The 20,358-nt window shown below is 39.3% G+C and overlaps 2 protein-coding genes across 5 annotated transcripts in view; both read left to right on the top strand.

Annotated features, from left to right (window-relative positions):
* LOC132183199 (uncharacterized) overlaps positions 1-1,650 on the top strand; it is a 44,676-nt gene extending 43,026 nt beyond the window's left edge. The window contains exon 10 of the mRNA XM_059596606.1: positions 1,542-1,650. Within this exon, the coding sequence (XP_059452589.1) occupies positions 1,542-1,555 (14 nt within the window). The 3' untranslated portion in view covers positions 1,556-1,650. The remainder of the gene's footprint in view (positions 1-1,541) is intronic.
* Positions 1,651-1,671: 21 nt separating this feature from the next.
* LOC132183210 (sterol 3-beta-glucosyltransferase UGT80A2-like) lies at positions 1,672-14,247 on the top strand. 4 transcript variants are annotated; one of them, XM_059596615.1, is made up of 7 exons: positions 1,672-1,757; positions 3,174-3,259; positions 5,889-5,948; positions 6,053-6,097; positions 12,981-13,202; positions 13,782-13,847; positions 13,935-14,247. In XM_059596615.1, exons 2-6 carry the CDS (start codon positions 3,245-3,247, stop codon positions 13,836-13,838), a joined length of 399 nt encoding a protein of 132 aa, XP_059452598.1. In that variant the 5' UTR covers positions 1,672-1,757; positions 3,174-3,244; the 3' UTR covers positions 13,839-13,847; positions 13,935-14,247. The 4 variants fall into 4 exon arrangements, with proteins under 4 accessions (XP_059452598.1, XP_059452610.1, XP_059452604.1 ...); XM_059596627.1 differs by having other exon boundaries at positions 6,058-6,097; XM_059596621.1 differs by lacking the exons at positions 1,672-1,757; positions 3,174-3,259 and having other exon boundaries at positions 4,515-5,948; positions 6,058-6,097.
* Positions 14,248-20,358: the final 6,111 nt, after the last annotated feature.

Here is a 20,358-nt window from a genome sequence, read left to right on the forward strand (position 1 = left end):
CAAAGGAAAGTGATCGGACAACAAACATGTAAATCGCCTCTGTGTCACATCCAAATAATGTTCTTCCCCTTCCAAAGATAGTAAAAATCTGTCGATTTTAGACCATATTTGATCTTCCTAATTATTGGACCACGTAAACTGCCCCCTACAAGCGATATATCCACCAAACCCTGCACAAAAATGAACTCCGAAAAATCCACCATTGCTACAGAATAATTCGAGTCCCCGGATCTCTCACTTGGAAACCAAACCACATTAAAATCTCCCCCAATACACCAAGGCACCTTCCTGCAGCTCATCAAGCCGGCCAACTCATCCCATAGACCCCTCCTTTTAGCATCATCATTTGGGCCATACACCCCTTGAATGCCCAAAGAAAATTATCATCGACATTCTGCATAGAACATGCAATTGTATATCGCCCCACACACTCCTCAATCTTCTCAACCACTTGCCTATCCCACATTTTCAACACTCCACCTAAGGCCCCACTTGAACCCATATAGCACCAATCCACATGTTGGCATCCCTATGAACTCTGCACCACCTCACCTGAAATAACAGAGTTTATGGGGTTGTATTCTTTCAAGCTAGTCATGGAGAGGAGGATTGGGTAGGATGGAGCCTGTCCAAGAGGGGTAAGTTCGAGGTGAAATTGTTCTGTAAGGTGTTATCATGCTCGACTCGCCCTGCTTTTCCATGGAAAAGCATTTGGTGCGTGAAGGCTCCTTCGAGGGTGGCGTTTTTGAGATGGACAATAGCTTTAGGGAAATATTGACGCATGATAATTTGTGCAAGAGGAATATTGTGGTGGTTGAGTGGTCTTGTATGTGCAAGAGGAATGGGGAATCCCTGGATCACCTTTTGCTTCATCGCAAAGTGGTAGGCGAACTGTGGAATTACTTTTTTACATTATTTGGGATAGAGTGGGTTATGTTGAGGCGGGTAATGGATTTGTTGACAAGTTGGGGTGGTTCGATTGGGTGTGGTCTAGTTAAGGAAATCTGGAGGCTGGCCCCGTTGTGTGTAATGTGTGGTGCATTTGGCGTGGGAGAAATGTGTGGATATTTGAGGATGTTGAGATTTCGGTGGTAGAGCTGTGAAAGTCTATGATTAACTAGTTACATATGTGGGTAGCGGCCCATCATCGATTGGATGTTCCTACTAGTAGATTTCATGAATTTTTTTTCTTCTTCTTCCTATTAGGGGTCATATATGTATACTCCTTATGTACTAGGGTTATGCCTCTTTGCGCTTTATTAATGATATGAAATTACTTATATATATAAAAAAAAATATCCTTGAAAAGTTTATTTACCATTAGCCCTGCTTAATTCCAATTGACATTGTTCATTGGGTTGAAATAGATTGTTGTGTAAATATAGCAGGTCTACCCTATTGATTATCATTGCTCCTGTTTGAATAGGCATCTTCAATTTATATTAATACATGAAGGCCTTGGACTGCCACCATTTTTATTGTCGATGTTGCCATTGGCCTTATTTTTTGCTTTTAAACTGAGTTTCCCTTTTTGTTTGCAGCATGGGGTTTTTAAAAAATCCTCAAGCATTTCTTCGTGTTCTTCAAACTGTTATAGAGATCACAAGTTACAGATTTATTCTCTTCACAGCTGGCTTTGAACCTTTAGATGCAGCTGTTCATATGATTGCTGCAGAAGCATCATCATGTTTAAGTCACAGACAGCCCAATAAAGATTGCATCTCTCTCTTCAACTGTCAGCTTTTCTGCTTCACTGGGTGAGTATGTCTCTTGAATACTAGGAAACTGGTTGAAAGAAGACGTGCTGTTAATATAAAGTTATCAAAAGATAATTGTCAAATTTATGCAAGCTTATATAGATCTTATACTAACTGGCACACTCTAGAGTTGCAAAGACGATTAGAAATTGGGGGATTCAGCTCTTTCACTTTAGCACATGCCATTACTTGCCACAAAGCTCCTTCTGCTAATAATTTTCCAAACTAATTCAAGCAAGATTTTCTGTAATGGCTATAGAACTAGATGAACCATTAATTTGAGAAACTTTTATTTTCTACTTTTGGTGTTTGTTGTTGTGGTCGTCATTGTTGTATTCATAATTTTATTATTTGTATGCTAAATTTTAGAATGTAGCTTTATAGGAATTTTGTATGGTATTTCTTGATATCTATGCATGCTACACCCATGGACACTTTGTGTCTGCTTAGTAAGGTAACACTGGAATCATAATCCTTTGTTGAAGAAACATCTTAATTTTGTGAATCTTATGCTTTATAACAATAATTGAGCACCCATTACCTATGTGAGGCTTATGGCTGCCTGGTGACACAAGTCTTGTCCTATGATGAGAGCTACTGGAATTCGAGGCTGCTTTTGTAGTTTTATGAATTCAGTCTAAAATAGTGGGGAAAAAAGGATGGCATCCAAAGCATAGCTTAACACATGAAGTTCTCATCTTCTTTTAGCCTTTTAGTTTTCAATGCAGATTAACATATCCGGTAATAACTATTTATGGCTCTCAAAGAAAGGGAGAGATATTATCAAGATGTTTTTCATCAAGTAAATGACTTTTGACCTTTTCATTATGTTGTTTGTAATTCTGTAGGCACTCTTCTGTGCACTGTTGATGTTATATTAAGATATCTAATTAATTTCCTGATTTTATTTTATTCTCGGATTCTATGCTCATTATTGTTGTAATTTTCAATATATCCTATTTCCATAATAAGTTGTTGTATGGCTGAATTATCCAGTTGATGTGTGTTGCCTAAATTATCTTTGATTTTGTATTTAATACTTCATTAAGCCCGTGGCTGTGTTTTGGAGCTATTTGGTTGGATTTCTGATTTCATAATGTCTGAAGTGAGCCAGACCTTACACAATTACAAAAAAGAGATAAAGAGTCAGGTGACTTCTCAGCGTGAAAAGCCAATTCTCCAAATCACATCAATGAAATTTGATGGGCTTAATTATCTTGCTTGGTCCTAGTCTGCCATGTTATTTATTAAGAGTAAGGGAAAAATGTGATATCTGAATGATGAAGTTCCAAAACCCTCATTAGATGATCCTACTTATGATAAATGAGATGCAGAGAATTTGACAATTATGTCGTGGTCACTACATTCTATACAACCAGAGATTATTCTAAGTTATCTTTTCTCCACTCTGCAAAGGAAATTTGGGATGCAACATCGCAGACTTATTCAAAGATGGGGAATGCAGTATGAGCTGAAACGTCTGATTCATGGGACAACCTAGTGTGAGTGGTCTTAGCAACTTATTTTCATAGACTTAATGGTTTGTGGCAAAAATTGGCTCATTATTAGAACTTTTAGATGGTATGTGTGGCAGATGTAGTAAAAGTCCAGAGAATAATAGAAGAAGGGTGTATCTTTGAGTTCCTTGCCGGTCTAAATTCAGACTTTGATCAGGTTTGTGTTCAAATTTTGATAAAGGAGTCTCTTCCTCCTTGTAGGAGGTGTTTGCATATGTTCAGAATGAGGAGAGTCGTCACAATGCTATATTACATTCTGCCCTGGTTATGGCATTCCAACCCAAAACTAAAGGGGATTATAGGAGTCATTATAGGATATTGCATCCCCTTTTCTCATTCAGGTCATTAGTCTTTGCTCTAAATGCATCCTCCACTGAATCTAATGATCCTTTGGATCATTGATTAAATGGCCTCCAGTCATATGATTGCTTATCTTGTTTTCTTCCTATAACCTCTAGTCAGGCAAAGTAAAGTTAGAATAGTTGATGGTTCTTTGTCACCTGTGTCTTGGTGGGCTCCTTCAATTTGTTCTCTCAAGTATGTGTGTAAGGCTTGGGGGGAGTGAGAAAACTATTTTCTTTTTCTCCCTAAGCCCTAGCTGCCCACATTGTGTGTGTGAGAGAGAGAGTGAGTTTAGCTGTCCTTCCCATAAAAGGAGTTTATGTAGTGAAAGGAAGGACCTGAGGGAAAAAATAAAACCTAGCTCCAATGGGCCTGCTGTCTTATAACTAGCCCAAAGTTGTCATTATTATATATATATATATATATATATATATATATATATATATTTTTTTTTTTTCTATTATTAAAATATAAGGATAAATATCTTAGAAATCCCTGAGTAAATGCGTCAAAATTGAAAACATCATAGGTTTTTTTTTTCTTCGAATTTTTACTCCTTGAGTTAATCGAAAAGGCAAATAAATCCACACTGTTATATATTTTCCAATTTTTTAACGTCCGCCAATCCCAAACAAAATGCACCGTTTCACCTCACTTTAAAATATTAATTTTTTATTAATTTAATTTTAAAATTTAAATCTAAAAATAAAAAAAAATAATAATTAAGAAAAAAAATAAAATTTCAAAGGGTGGCCAGCAGTGGAGCTGGCACCTTTGGTCACCCCAAACCCCTATGAGGTAGCTTGCGGCCACCCGCAGAGGGTTAGGAGGCCACCCCAAACCACCTAGGGGTGGCCGCCAGCCACCCCATGGGTGGGGGGGTAGTTCGCAGGCCACCCCTAACCCCCTACGGGTGGTGCGCGGCCACTATCCTAAACCCCTTGGGGGTGGGCAAACCACCCCTTGCCCACCCTTAGGGTGGCTTGCGGCCAACCCCATAGGGGTTTGGGGATGGCTAGGGGTGGCAGCCCCACCGCTAGCCATCCTTTCAATTTTTTTATTTTTTATTTTATTAGATTTAAATTTTAAAATTAAATTAATATTTTAAAGTGAGGTGAAACGATGCGTTTTGTTTGGGACTGACGGACGTTAAAAAATTGGGAAATATATAACGGTGTGGATTTATTTGCCATTTTGATAAACCCAGGGAGTAAAAATTCGAAAAAAAAAAACCTAGGGAGTTTTCAGTTTTGGCGCGTTAAATCAGGGATTTATAATATATTTACCTAAAATAGAATTGCACTCTTGGATTTATTTAATTATACTGGAGCTTTCACTTCTAAATATTGTATTTGATCCCTCCATTAAATACCCGTAGAGAAATAAAGTCAATTTAATTATTGTCACTTTCTTTCTTTCATTTACCTCTTAATTCATTGCGTACCTAATTTAATCTCTTGATGCATTTGAGCTCTCACTATATATTTTTTTTAAATTCTTTTATGAAGAATTATAATATTATTGAAAAAAAGGGCAAAGCCCTTGTACACGAAGAATATACAAGAGAACTTAAACCTTAAAGACTACAATGTAAAAAGCAGATAAAATCTACAAGATTCATCGAGTCAAATTGAGTTATTCATTAACAACTTGAGATTGATTCATTTAGCTTCCTCAGGCTCATTAGCTTTAAACAACCCATGCAGGAACTTAAGTTTCAAGTGCAATTACTTAAACAACCGAGCTGGGACATCCCTAAGCTTGGTTTCTTATCATGAACACCAGGGATATGCTTTATATGATGTATTTGTTCTACAGATTGTGTGATACTTAGTGACGAACTTCATAAAGATGACACTTGCAATTTGTAAATACATAAATTCTACTCTAATAAACACTAAATTAAATAGAAACATGTTGAGGGAATATTCTCTGTTAATAATTCAGAACCCTGTAAATAAATTTAAATACATTTTTAATTATCTTATCATTAGTCAGAAAAGTTCCACATGTGAAGCACGTACTCTAACACTAGTTTCTTGAAAAAGCCATTTACTCTATGTTGTGAGCATGAGTTCATGCCAATATTATTTATGGAGGTAGCTTTTAAATGTTGTTCTATTCTATATAATTAATTTTGGCATTATACAATAGATAGTACACATGAATATACAGTGTGGTAGCTTTTGTAAAGTCTCAATATCATTCTAATAGAGTTGGTTTTGATCATGGTTTTCCTCTCTGGAAATTGATCGTCTTATCATGTAAATAGTTCCATGCCATACAAGTGGCTGCTTCCAAAATGTGCGGCTGCAATTCATCATGGGGGAAGGTAGGAATATTCTATGTTCATTTGTGTTGATGTTGATCATCTTTTTGAAATATGCAATAAGCAAGGTACTAATATGTGCTTTATGTTGCCTGTCATTGTGTAAGATTAGTGGAATTACTGCTGCTGCATTACATGCAGGAATCCCACAGGTATGATGTGAATCTAAACACTTCGCTGCTTTATTTCATTGTTGTTAATGTTGAGTAGTGTTCATGTGGTTTAGCTTTTAAAACTTATATAAAATGGCTCCATTGCTTCAAATAATTGGTATGAAAATGTAGAAAGTATGTTGTGGGAGTTGAGAATAAAAAGTTTTCAACATTTTCCAAATTCTGTAGGATAATCACATCTTGAGACCTATCAAAATGGGTTTGGAGATAAATGACAGTTTCTACTGATAGGCCCTCTTGAAACATCATTACATGATTTTTTTTTCTGCATTATTGCCAAAAGGAGGGCGGACAGGATTATTAACTTTATAAGGAGATGATAATGTTTAAATGTGAAATTGCTGATGAAATTTTAAGAAAAGAAGTCAAGGCCTTTCAGTTGAATGAACGGATGCAAGTGTGCCCTTTGGCAAGGAGGAAAGCAGCCTGGTGCAGTACAGTGGCTGAATCCTGCAACTTCTTCCTTAAACGTTGGGAATTATGGTTAGGGTTTAACCGCTCACATCACTGTAGTAGTATAATAAGATGTAGACAATGGTATGGTCATTTAGGATTTACAGTGGGAAGTCTAGGGTATTATAGTCTCATAGGGGTGTTTTGAATGTCTGATTTGGTATAATCTTTCGATCAATCACATATAAGTAAAGAGAGGAATGAATATATTAGAGGATGATTAGAAGATGAAGGACAAAGAAACATAATTGATTGATAACAAGGAAATAATCAAACAAAGCTCTAAGCTATCAATTCACAATAATTTTCCATGCAAACGTCAACATGGTATTAGAGTCTTAGGGTGTAAATCCTTGGTCCATTTGTTTGTAATACTAGTTTTCTTCTTTGTTTTTGGTTTTTCTCTCTATCTCTTCACGTATTGGTGAATGTTTTTTTTTGTTTGGAGCACCGCCTGTGTGGGCTTAGTGCCCATATGGGCAGTGCCTTGGTGACCGTAAAAAAAGGTTTCGAGAAAAAAAAAGTTGTTCGGTGGTTTTTGTGGTGTTTTTTAGTACTTTTCTTGGTCTCTGGCATTCTGTGTGGCGTTTACCCGCAAGGTCTGGCCATTGACGGTGGTTTTTTGTGGTTTTCATTGGCTGTTGTGGTGTTTTCCGACCTGTTTCCAGCGGTTTGTGGTGTTTAACAGTGGTGTTAGTCAGTGGCTGTTGTGGTCTTTTCTGGCAGGTTTTGAGTTCTCCAGCAACTTTTGTGGTGTTCTAAGGTGTTTCCGGTGAGTTGTGGTTGTTTTCAGCAAGGTCTGGTCGTCTTCGTTATTGGAGAAGAGGATCCCTGTTTGGTTTCAGCCTTCAGGTGCTCACTATTCTTCTCAGGGATAAGGATAACCTTATTCAAGATGAGGATTGCCTTGGTTCATTGCTTCTAATCCAATTTCGTTCACGGCCGGTTCAGTTCTTTTTTTACCGGTTCAGACAGTTTCTCGACATTTTAAGACCGGTTCTGTCCAGTTCCTCATCTTCCAGATCCGGATTAGTTAGTTTTCATCCGGTTCAATTGATTCGAGGTCCGATTCATTGTAATTTATGACCGGTTCAGTGGTATTCAGACCCGTTCAGCCTCTTTTAAAGCCGGTTCAATGCCTTTCTATACTGGTTCAACAAGTTTCATGTCAGGTTCATTGTGGTTCACTTTGTTTCTAGGCTGGTTTGTGGTATGGTAGCCTGGTTCGTGTTTGTTTTGCGCTACATGGAGCTACCATCGGGCTTGTTGCTCAGGGGGAGTAGTTCTCATTCAAATTGTCCTTGTTGGTTGATTACGGTACACGTGATTGTTGCTGGTTGTCGAGATCTGACAGCCTTGGAGTTTTGCGGAGAGATCTGACTTGCCTTGGTGTTTTACGATGGTCTTCGACTGGCCTTGGTGTTGTGCAGTGAGATCCGATCAACTCTTGGTTGTTTTGCGGTGAGATCTGATCAACTTTTGGTTGTTTTGCGGTGAGTTCCGACTGGTGCTTGGTGTTTTCCAATGAGAGATCCTACTGGCCTTGGTGTTTTGCAGCAAAGATCTGACCGCCCATTGCAGTTTACGGTGTGTTTTTGACCGGAGTTGAAGCTTTTAGCGAATTTTCTTGTTATTTTTATTTTTATTAGTCTTTGTATTATCTACTCCAAGCAGTTCCAACTTGAGTGGGAGTGTTAAAGTGTTTTTCTAGGTGTTTTTTGATTGCTTGTTTCTTCCAAGTTGGATTTATATGACATATATGCTCCAGCTTGAGGAGGAGTGTTAGAAGAGTTATTAGGGTTTGTGAGTCATTAGGGTTTGGGGATATTTTGGTCATTGTCATATTTCCCTAAACCTATATAATAAGATATGGGTTGTAGGCTATGAACAAGTTCAATAACCTCCACCTTTTTTGTCTAAACTGTTCATGAAAACTACAACACGCATAATTCGAGAACTGATTTGTCATGGGGTTGTGGTCTGATTCTGGTGGTGCACTTACGCACATTAATTATGCATCTTGTCAATCTTTGTCGCGAGCACACATAATTACTGGGCATTCCATGCATGTCTTTTTGCTTTTGCTGTGTGGGTTTGAATTCCTTGTTTGCTTTTTTTCTTTGGTGTCTTGGTTTGCTCATCATGTGTTGGGGTATTTTGTTGATACAGCTTGTCACGGCATTGCTTGGTGGGGATTTTGCCCACGTACGAATGGTGGGGGTGATCGAAAGATCGTGGGTGCTTTCTGAACACTTGCCACCCTCCACCGTGAATATGGAGTTACAAATGTTGTGGTATTAAGGGTTGCTGTAAAAGGCGAGATGATTACAACAGTGCCATCTTCACACGAGATTATGCTTACTGAGGACCAATTTAAAGCTGGTCTCCTACTCCTCTTTCCTCTAATCGTGTGGGAGGTGCTATATAGGCTTAATCTTGCTCCGGTCCAGTTGGCTCCCACTGGATATATGATCTTATACTCTGTTGTTGTGGTCTAGTCGGAGCTTTTTAAAGGCGATGTTCGCCCGCAACTAACAAGGGAAGAATATTGTCAATTTACCATCCTCACAAATTTTTGGGGGGTGTCTGTAGCTTTCATTCTCATGACAGTGAATAGAGGCTTCTCGAGGTAACCAAGGATCACATGAGTTGGAAGGATTGGATGACCAAATTTTTCTGTGTTTGGCTGGGATTGAAAATGTTTTGATAGGGAGCAAGTTGATGGAGTGCCTCCATCCTCCATATGTTGTTTGTGGGGAAAACCACCCAAAGATTCGAAGGAGTATACCCGACTCGATGCTGTTGCTCGGGATAGGGTGGAGCATGCTTTAAGATGGAATAAAGGGGAAGCCGCCAGGAGGAATTGCTGGATTGATCTAGACTGGCTTCTCCAGCCATGGCACTTGGAGAGTTCACTGTCGTATCGTGGACTTGATAGGTCTTCAGATGAGGAAAAGGCGAGGAGGAGGCATTATGCCTCAGTGTCTGTTAACAAGTCCTTTTCCTAGGTACTGGTGTAGATTTGCTCATGCCTGGCCGTAAGGTGTTAAGTGGAGCCAGCCTGAAAAGACATGAGCTTGCGAGTGCCTTACTTGAAGTTGTGAAAACTGTAGCGCCGAAGATTGGGGCGAAAAGGGTTCGCGAGGTTTCTTCAAACAGTAAGGTCAAGGGGAGTCAGTGCACTTTGATTTATGCAAGAGGGATTGAACTTGGCTTGGCCATTTGGCGGAGCAACTGATTAAGGGCTAGGGATGGTCCAAGCACTGTTTCAAAGAAGACATTATGGTCTTCTCGTTTTTGAATTCGATTACAATCTCATATGGCGGGGGGATGCTCCAATGAATCATCGTCCTCAAGGTGCGTGTCCGCTTAGAGAGAGGTGCCTCGAATTGGATTTTGTGGGGGCATGGGGTGTGAAGATACAGCGTTTTCTGTGACCCTATCAAGACAGGATGCTTTTTGTTCTTCCTTAAAGGTCGCTGGTGCTGCTACTGGGGTGTTGAACGTTGTCGTAAGTGAACTATCTCGCCATGAGTTGGAAGATGTTCTAGCAGATGTGCGGCGGCAATTGGAAGCCGCTCGTGTAGAGAATCTAACTCTGAGAAGTGAGCATGAACAAGCTAAGGAGATGGCAAGGTCTCCAATGCTAAGAGATTGTAGTTTGCATGAACAGTTTATACACAAAAGGTGGAGGCTATTCAACTTGTTATGTGGCCTACCACACATCTTATTATATAGGTTTAGGAAAATATCACAATGATCAAAATATTCCTCAAACCCTAATGACTCTCGCAAACCCTAATAACTCTTCTAACACTCTCCCTGAAGTTTGAGCGTATATTTCATATAAATCCAGATTGGAAGAAACAAGCAAACAAAAAACTCCTAGAAAAACTCCCCTCAAGCTGGAATAGCTTGGAGCACATGATACAAAGATTTATAAAAGTAAAAATAACAATAAAATTCGCTAAAAGCTTCAACACTGGTCGAAAACTCACCGGAAACTGCAATGGGTGGTCAGATCTCGCCGGAAAACACCAAGGCTGGTAGGATCTCACTGGAACACAAAGGATCAGTTGGAACCCACTGCAAAAGTTAGTAGGATGACAGAATGGAATTCAGGTAAAGTTAAGATAGACTTCTCTATGTACCTCAAAGGAAACCCACGTGTCTCCTTGTATAGGTCCTAAATTTCCACTTCTTATTGGATTTCAGGGTCTGACATGGATAATTTTTGGGTCTTCGGGCTTGGAGTGGGACCATGAGTTAGGTGTGTGTGTTGTATGCTGGTTGACATGGTCTCAGGAGCCGTTCTCAATAGGGTATCACGATTGTCACATGAGCTGGCAGGGGCTTTTATCTCCCGTGGGGGAGGCTGTAATCCTGGCCAATGCGCTTGAATCCTAGTCCCTAAGATTCTTCCTATTGAGCTGCTGGTCTAGGCGGCTGCGCTGGTCATTGTGGTGGTTATCTCCTCTCCAGGAGTCCCTTGATTTCCTGGTCATTTGGTGTGCTAACTAGGGAATCTAACATTTGGTTTAGAGGCTTTTGTTCTCCAACCTTGGTCTGCTAGCTTTGTCGGCCTCCATTGTGGGTGTTGGACAGTGAAGGTTTCTTAAAGGGGGTCGCCTGGTACAGGGTCCTCCAGTGGCAATTGTAGTAGAAATGTAGGATTTTAGAATACTGGGTGTGAAACCCAAGAGAACCTGCAGTCTGTCGGGGTGGGGGGGTAAGCTCTCACACAGAGAGAAAGCACATACTCGGGGAGTAGAAATTTATATCTTTCAGTTCCATAGAATACAATAAATTTATTAATTGTTAGCCAATTTGTCTCTAATATGTTAGTGAGCGGAAGAGCACTTCCCAATATAAATTGAAGATTCACTGACATAATGTATCCTGTGGTGTGAGGCTGACGGTCTCAAATAATAAGCTATATAGTGGGGAAAATGCAACAAAAGAGAAGGGAAGGCTGATTCAAAGCCAAACATAGTAGTCTGGCAGATTTTATTTTAGTTGGTATTTAAGCCAGGCATATTTTGGTCCTTTTCACTTTCCCTGCCATTGGTTCATCTTGGACGTGTGGGTTTCATTTTCTGGTAGTCTTGATTCACAAGGTTGGGTGAGTTGCGTCCTTTGCAAAGTTAAGTGTTGATATTTTGTGAAAAGCCAGCATTGCTTTATATTTGATGCATCTTTCTCTTGGATGTAATGTGCAAGAACCCTATGTGATGCTAAGTTCATCTATCTTCTTTCTTTCGTTGTTTTCTTCCTATCTGCTGTTTGTTGTATTCCAGCCCTCAAATGAGTGTATTGCAGTCCCAAATACAGCAAAAAATACCTAACCATTTAATGATATTTCAAATTTCTTGACCCTGATCACTAAACCAGTGCTATATCCATATGTTCTTGCTGCTGATTTAGTAAGATCTTGTATCCCTAAGATTTGGTTGTATGGGTGTGGGTATCTGTTGTGTATGTCTTTTTCATTTCCACTTGAAAACGCTTTGTGCTTCCATGGCCCTCTGGAACCCTAAATATGGACAAATTTTTTTTTTTTTGGGATAAGTAATATCAAACGCGTAGAGGGGCACAACCCAAGTACACAGGATATATACAAAGTATCCCTTGCTGACTAGAAAATGAATTACAAAGCTCTAAGAAATAAAAAAATGTAGACACATGCGAGTGAGACCAAGTCACTCTCCAAGAGAATAGAGTATTTAATGCCAATTTCTTCAACTCAATCATGCTGCTCTCATGATTCTCAAAGCTGCGTGCATTCCGTTTTTGCCATAGACACCACATCACACAGAATGGAATCAGCCTCCATATGTGCAAAGCAAGCCGATTACCCAATTGTCCCCTCCAACTCCACAAGCAATCACTCACCTTTTGCAGCATAACCCAACTAACACCAAAGAGTTGACGAAACACATTTTATATCTTAGTTGCAACCTCATAATGCAGGAATAGATGGTCAATGGATTCTCCACATCGTTTACACGTGTAACACAAACAATTATTTTTCTTTTCTTAGGAACAAATGCTAGATTTATTACTTCAAAAGGTATATAACCTGTCATTATGTACTTCATTGATATCCTTGGCTAATAATGGGCCAAGGATAGTGATGCAAGATTTGCTAATCATTCAATGTGTGCATATGTGCCTGGATTTCACACGTATGATGTATTTCATAGCTTATATATTATATTAGTAATCTCTGCTAACCTAATGAACATATCTTCAAGCTCTTGATGATTCATGTCCTATTATGCTTAACTGGACTATGCAAAGTGCTATTTGATAGGTCCTTTATGAAAATATTAGTTTATTGTGATTTATTCTGGTACTTGGAGCTCTCTCTTTCCGTGTCTTATCTCTCTTATGTAATGTCGGATGACAGGTGGTATGTCCGTTTATGCTTGATCAGTTCTATTGGGCTGAGAGGATGTTTTGGCTTGGAGTTGCACCAGAGCCACTGAAAAGAACTCACTTGCTTCCTGATACAAGCGATAACGTGAGCATCCATGAAGCTGCAACCGTGCTATCAAGGGCGATAAATAATGCGTTATCTCCTAAAGTCAAAACATGTGCGGTAGAAATTGCCGACAGAATGTCTCTGGAGGTAATGCCTAATCTTTGATTATGGGAGTTTATTTGTTGGTGATATTTCTAAGTTTTTAATAGGAATGACATAGTTATATTTTCATATCATATTTGTTATTTATTTAAGGAACAAAATAAGAAGACAGTTTTAGACTTAAAATCTTAAACTTTGGTCTTAAATTTGTCAAATTGAAAACTAGGGGTTTAAAAGACAAAATTGAGAAAAACTGTGAGGAGGTTCTAAATTATTTTTCCCTATAATATACTACATTCTTTTACTACTGTGTCGACTCTTTAACTTACACAAGTGGTATAAAAGGACTGCAAAAAAAATATTAATTTTATCCTGGAGAATAACATGTATTTGGTAATATGACTTGTAATGAAATAGTATTTTTGATCTTATGCACTTAGAATTTATTGTCTTAATCAGTAATGTCAATAGATGATTATTTCAATAAGTGATGTGTCAGTATGTGTGGTAGGAGAGAAAAGAGAGAGAGGATAAGATTATTTGAAAATTAATAAATAATTTTTTTCATAAATTAATTAAGTCCATTTAAACTTACATTTGCAAGGCTTCTGCTTCTGTTTTCAGAATGGAGTCTTGGAGGCCGTGAAGAAACTCAAGGAGGAGCTGAGTTGCCCCCGTTAACATAATCAAGTGAGTCCTACTTCTCCTAGATTTTGCTCTATATAAGTTGGTCGTAGTCCATTATTTTGCTAATATTTATTTTTCTATTTTTCTCAGATTTCCCTGTTTGGGCTATTTATGTGGGTGAATTACCGAGTCCACAAGACAAGTTGTGGGTTTACAGAGATATTTCTTCTTAGCTTTGGAACTAAGAAAAAGATAAAAAATTGAAGAAAAAAAAAATTTAGATAGAATCATGCTTGTAGGGAGTAAATTAATTTTTTGGCATACCTCAGAGAGCACTGAGTTCATTTTGATACCACGATGAGCTAATTGTAAATTAAGAAAACCAAGGACTGATTTTTTATTTTTCCCTTGTAAAATCACACTATTTTTCTTTGCATTTTCTTTTCTCCATATATATGTAACTTCGTATCTCATAATATGAAGTGAATAAAACATTGATATCAGGTAGTAATGTAAAAGATCAGTTTAAATGACAACAAATTCATATCATAATACTCATGCATATACCAAAACACAATCGTTCACTTATCGCTTTCTTTATTTCATTAGGCATATCAGCCCGCATAATTATCAGGTTTGCTAGTCTTTTCTCCCACTTTCTAGCATCGGGATGCTAAATGTATTAATTCCACTCCGCTTGATTTTATTAAGTGTATCCACTCACCCACCCAAAGGACAATTATTACATCTTTATTGATAACTTAAAATAAAGGGGTATAAATTTGATAGGTTGAATTGGCCTGGCCCTCCTCCTCAGGTGTCAGAGATAGGGGCGGCATCAACTAGAATCCATTTTTGACCTTTGAATTTCTCGAAGTCAAGACAAATAATGTCATGTTAGGAATCTTTTATGAAATTTTCTACCCATTTTCTTATTTTTGGCATCAAAGCTCATTGTTAACATGGTTGTCGGTTTGGTGAACTCAAGGGGTAGAACTGTAATCTTGGATGTTGCTCCTCTTTGGACCTGCGAGACAAAAACAGAGTTAAGAGAATACACCGGGGTGTTTCTGGTGAATCCTCCTCCGATGCTAAAGTTACTTTTATCTGAGTTCTGTGTAATGTATAGTAAGAATGAATCATGTACCTCTCTTCTAATGTTCGTGTCTTTTATAGATGGGATTGTAGATGTAGTGATGATGACTGGGCGAAGGATCGGGGATCTGAGCGTAACGGATGGAGGAGTTATTATTTCTGCTCCCTTGGCTTTTACAAGTAATTCGTAATTGTATCTTTTTAATATGCATACCTTGTCTGGCGCGTAACTGCCCAAACACTGCTTTAGTGTTTGGGTATAAATGGTCCTCATATATACCCAAACACTAAAGAGATGACTTTTATGGTTTGTGGGAAGAACCGATTTATTGAAATAGGTACTTATTTTAATAATAAGCATTGGTCGAAACAATTCTTTTACATTTCCGGTGACTGGAAAGCGTCCCTGTCAGAAGCTTTGCCATTGGAGCACCCTGTTCCCCGAGAATGGGGGGCTTCTAAGAAGAATTGTGAGTGTTTTCGACTCTTCTCTTCCTTCAACTTTTTGTTTCATATATCTCTTTTTTTTTTTTTGAATCCCTTTCTTTTGGTAGGGAAGAGTGTCCTAAGTTGAGCCCGAAGTAGCATAGTCTTGTTGATCACATCATGGCTTTCTCTTAGCTTTTGGAGAATGAAGCTCAAATGACTTTCAGCATCATTGTTACTGATTCTGCTCTTCGGGAACATTTAGGTTATCAAATCCCGGTTGATAAGGTTTTCTGGGATCGCCGGGGGAATCCTAAGAAGGTGGTTCCTTTTTTTGACAAGGTGGTTCGAAAATCACCTGCTCGGGTTCAAAGCAAGAAAATCCGAGCGCACAAAACTGTCAACCCTTTGGAAAAATCGGTTGTAGATAAAGCTTCTGTTCCGAGGGGTTTTGGTTCCGCTTCTAAATCCTCTACTTGTTCCCAAGTCCCGGGCACCGCTTCACCTGCCTCGGTTGCCAAGGCCAACTCCCCTGCTTCAAAGAGGAAGGCGGACAAGGGTAAGGTTCCGCTGGAGGAGCCTTTAAAGAAAGCGCGAGTTGACAAATCCTTGGAACTTTTGAGCTTGGTGTCGTCCATCAAGTCCAATTCTGCTACTGTGACTTTCAAAGAGCCTCATATTTCGGCTACTGTTCCCGATCCATTTCCCTCAAGGGATGCAGACCCCTTTGCAGGTTACTCCTCTATGTATCAAGCCTCGGGGGCAAGGGGAACCAATTGCCATTTGCAGTGAGACTTCCAAATTCCCTCATGATCTTCCTACCTCTAAGACAGATCCTTCAACTCCTCCTACTGAGCCCACAAACGAGGAGCCCGTGTATAGGGGGCAACTGCTCAGGGGTCATTCTGGGAGAAACTTTCCTTTGATTAGATCATTAGCCAAAGGTTTGGAAGGACATCCTCTGACCGCAGTTACCAAGATGCTGCCTGTAGACCATACCCAAGGAGAGGGCAGGCTTACTACCGAAATGTTTGCGGACAAGCTTGTCCACTGCCATTACTCAGTATGTCGTGTATGTTTGCTACTTTAGGATCTTTTTATATTTCTCACATAATTTCTTTTGTACAGTCCTCGGTTCTAATTGCTAGTTGGTACAATGAATTCCAAGAAGGTATGCGGGAGTATGCCGATGAACGAGTTGAGCTTCGAAGTTTGGTTCGGAAATTGAGCAACCGGCAAGAAGCTTTGGGTTCACAGGGGGTTGAAGGTTCAATTTCTGACTCCAAAGTGGAGAACCTACGCCTTCTATTGGCGGCGAAAGATCAGGAGCTTCTTGAGAGTAAATAGAAGCATTCGAAGTTGGAAATTGCCAACGCACAACTGCAAAAACTCCTAGAAGCTACAAATCGGAAGAATCGATGATAAGTGCCAAAATATTCATATTTTAGCCCTTAACTTATATTTGTTAATTTCTTAGTTTTGTTAGTTTGTGCTATTTTATTTTCTTTTTGTGTTTTCTGTGTTTTAGTAGGTAATGGAAGAAAAGAAAAGCATTTCCGGAAAAGTTTCAAGCTTAAAGGGCAAATTGGGAAGACTTAGAAGATATGGTTAAGCTTAACTAATCATAATAGAGGACCTATATGGTGTGGTTAAGTTTAATCAAATAAAGGAAATGATTAAATCAGAATTTCTCAAATTGGAGTCAAATTGGATTGGATTCAAATTTGGATTCTACACACGTCTCAGTATTTTGACCATAACTTTTAGCTTAAATATCCGATTGAGTGATTCAAGCGGCATTGGAAAGTTAACTCAAAATGCTACAAATCATTGTGAAATAGCATTTTCCTAATTCGGATTGCCGCTATGCCAAAATCACCCCGCAAGATAGGAACGTAATTCTGGATGAATCCTATTCCGATTTGGACTTAGGTTTTCTTTATCCTAATTGGACTAGGACTTAAATCTCCGAATTTCCTAGGATTACTAGGGCTTCTAGGAATCTCCTAAAGCCTATAAATAGATCTCTAAGCCTCACAATTCAATACATAATTTCAAGGAGACAACTTTGGGGAGAGGAATTGGAGGCTACTTTTAGGAGCAGTTTTCGGTTATTTCTTTCCCTTTTCTTTTTAGTTTTATTTTAATTATGCGTAACTAACTATTAAGGAGGGCTAGATTGAAGCCCTAATTATGTTTATTTAGTATTTCAATATTGGCGCCTTCGTGATAATCATATTGTGTTGCTTAACTCGATTAATTCCTATTTTCTTGAATTCCTCATATGTATGTGATTGGCCATTATATGCATGTGGTATGGATTAGTTAATTAAATCAATTTGGATGACCGAGTCCTGGGTTTAATAAGAGTAACAAAAGAATTTCACACCGGGTTCTTAGGTTAATCAACATGAAAAATTGGGAGTATACACCCATGCCCTAGGTTCCGTGTGTTTGTCGATTTCCATAGATTTATGCTTTCTTAAAGAACAATTTAGTATACACCCATACTAAATACTTTAAGAAAGAAAAGAGTTAAGAGTATACACCCATGCCTAATTCGTTGCTTAGGGAAATCAATAGCTTAAGGAGTAAACACCCATATCTTTAAGTTGGCAAACATTAAGTATTCATAATATGATTGAATCATTGGCATATCGTTATATTATCTAAGTATGATTAGTGGTGGATATCAAAGCCCTAACTTTACTTTATCTTTATATCTTTTTATTTCTTTTTCATAATATCAATTTAGTGACAACTTGATATTTTTAATTAATTCTAAATAAAATCAATAATCCTCGTGGGATCGATCTTGTACTTGTTGCACTATACTATCGTTTAATCTTGTGCACTTGCGAGTAAAACGTATTAAATATTATCTATTAACTTAGGTAGTATTTAGTACAACAATCGAGAACTTGAGGAGCATGCCAAAGAGGTGGATGATGCCAAAGAGGTGGATGCCAATGTTCATCAAGCAACCGCGGAACACTTCAAAGTGGTGGGAGGAGCTTCATTAGACTCGGACCTCCGAGGAAGGTTATCGGAAGCTTTTTGAGACTTTGGAGGCTCAATTGTCTCAATCCAAGGATGCTCGTGAAAAGGTCAAGGCAGATTTGAAGGGTTCCCGGGATAGATGCAATCTATTCCGAAGAGGGTACCATTATTGGAGGGCTAAGGCCGTTCGTTATTTCAAAGAGCTGTCCTTTGTTCCTTGGCTTTGGGACTTGATCTGGGCTTGAGGCTTTCATTGGGGTTTTGAGAATTTCTAATTTCGACTGGAATGACCGCCTCGATTCCGAAGGCTAGAGAAAAGGGGGTCTCCCTTGTTGGCGTCCGAGTGGTTGTTCGGTAGGACCACAGTACTTCTAGGAGAAAGTCCACCCAAACTCCTTTCTTGTCCTCAAGCTTCTTTTTCATTATCTTCATCAAAGTCTTGTTTGTAGCTTCCACTTGACCGTTTTCTTGAGGGTGCCCGGGGGATGAGAAATAGTTTTTGATGTGCAGCTTGGTGCACCAGCTCCGAAATGGTTCACAATCAAACTGTTTACCATTATCAGTTACGAACGTGTGAGGAATCCTGTATCTACACATCACTGACTTCCAAAGGAAATTCCTTATATTTTTAGTAGTTATGGTTGCCAGAGCTTCAACTTCTGCCCACTTTGTGAAGTAATCGACAGTAACTATCACAAATTTGTAACCTCCTTTCCTTGCAGGAAGAGGTCCTACAATGTTTACACCCCATTACACAAAAGGCCATGGTGCCGACATCGAGCTTAGTTCCTCTGGAGGGCTGGTCATTATTTTGTCGAACTGTTGGCACTTATTGCAATGCTTTGCCATTTCACTTGAATCCTTGCTCATCACGGGCCAAAAATACTTTGCTCGGACTGCCTTGTGAGCTAACATCCTTCCTCCCGAGTGACTACCGCAAATCCCCTCTTGAATCTCCTTTAATACGTATCCCCTTCCATATAAAGTACCTCCAACCAATGTGTATCGAGCTACTTGGATACGTATCTTCTGAGCCAATTTGTTATCAGGGGGGTGACTTTCCTTCTCTAAGGAATTGAACTATGTCACTACTCCATTTCGAGTCTCCCCGGTCTTCTTCGATATTTGCTACCTAGACTGTCCGGGTAATTGAAGACTTGGCTAGCTCTTGGGCCGGGCATCCTGCTGCTGCAATTTCCTCGTCGGTGGAAGAACCAATGCGAGCTAACTCATTTGCCTTTGTGTTTTCTTCCCGAGGCACCTTTGTGAATACTATTTTGTCGAAGAACTCCATAGTCTCTTTCACTTTTGTTAGGTACTGCTTCATTTTATCTCCTCGGGCTCCATATTCTCCTTTAATGTGTCTGACCACCACTTGAGAATCGCTCCTCACCTCTAAATTCTTCAGTCCCATTTCTCAAGCCATATCTATTCCAGCGATGATGGCTTCGTACTCAGCTTCGTTGTTTTTGGTGGTGAATTTGAGTTGTATTGCTGCTTCACATGTTTCTCCGCCGGGCCCTATGAGTATGACACCTACTCCACTGTATTTTTAGGTTGAAGACCAGTCTGCACGTGCTACCCATGTTTCTTCTTGAGGCAACCCCTCTTCTTCTGGGAAATTGCAAAACTCAGCTAAGAAGTCAGCTATCACTTGTCCTTTCAGAGATGTTCTCGGTTGAAATTATATGTCGAATTTCCCAAGTTCGATAGCCTAATTGATCATCCTTCCTGAGAGGTCAGGTTTCTACAAAATCTTCCTTAGAGGGTGTTCAGTTAATACTTTGATAGTGTGCGCTTGGAAGTATGGCCTCAACCTTCAAGCTAAAGTTCTTAGCGCAAAGGCTAACTTCTCAATCCGAGGATATCATTCCTCTGCTCCATGTAAGGCTTTGCTGGTGAAGTAGACCAGTCTCTGCACCCCCTGGTCTTCTCGGATTAGCGCAGAGCTTACCTCGGAAGGAGAGACAGCCAGGTATAAATATAATGCTTCGCCTTCTATTGGTCGACTGAATAAAGGCGGATTTTCGAGATATTCCTTTAGTTGTTGGTA

The sequence above is a fragment of the Corylus avellana genome, chromosome ca1 (genome assembly GCF_901000735.1).
Source record: "Corylus avellana chromosome ca1, CavTom2PMs-1.0".
Lineage (NCBI taxonomy): Eukaryota > Viridiplantae > Streptophyta > Magnoliopsida > Fagales > Betulaceae > Corylus > Corylus avellana.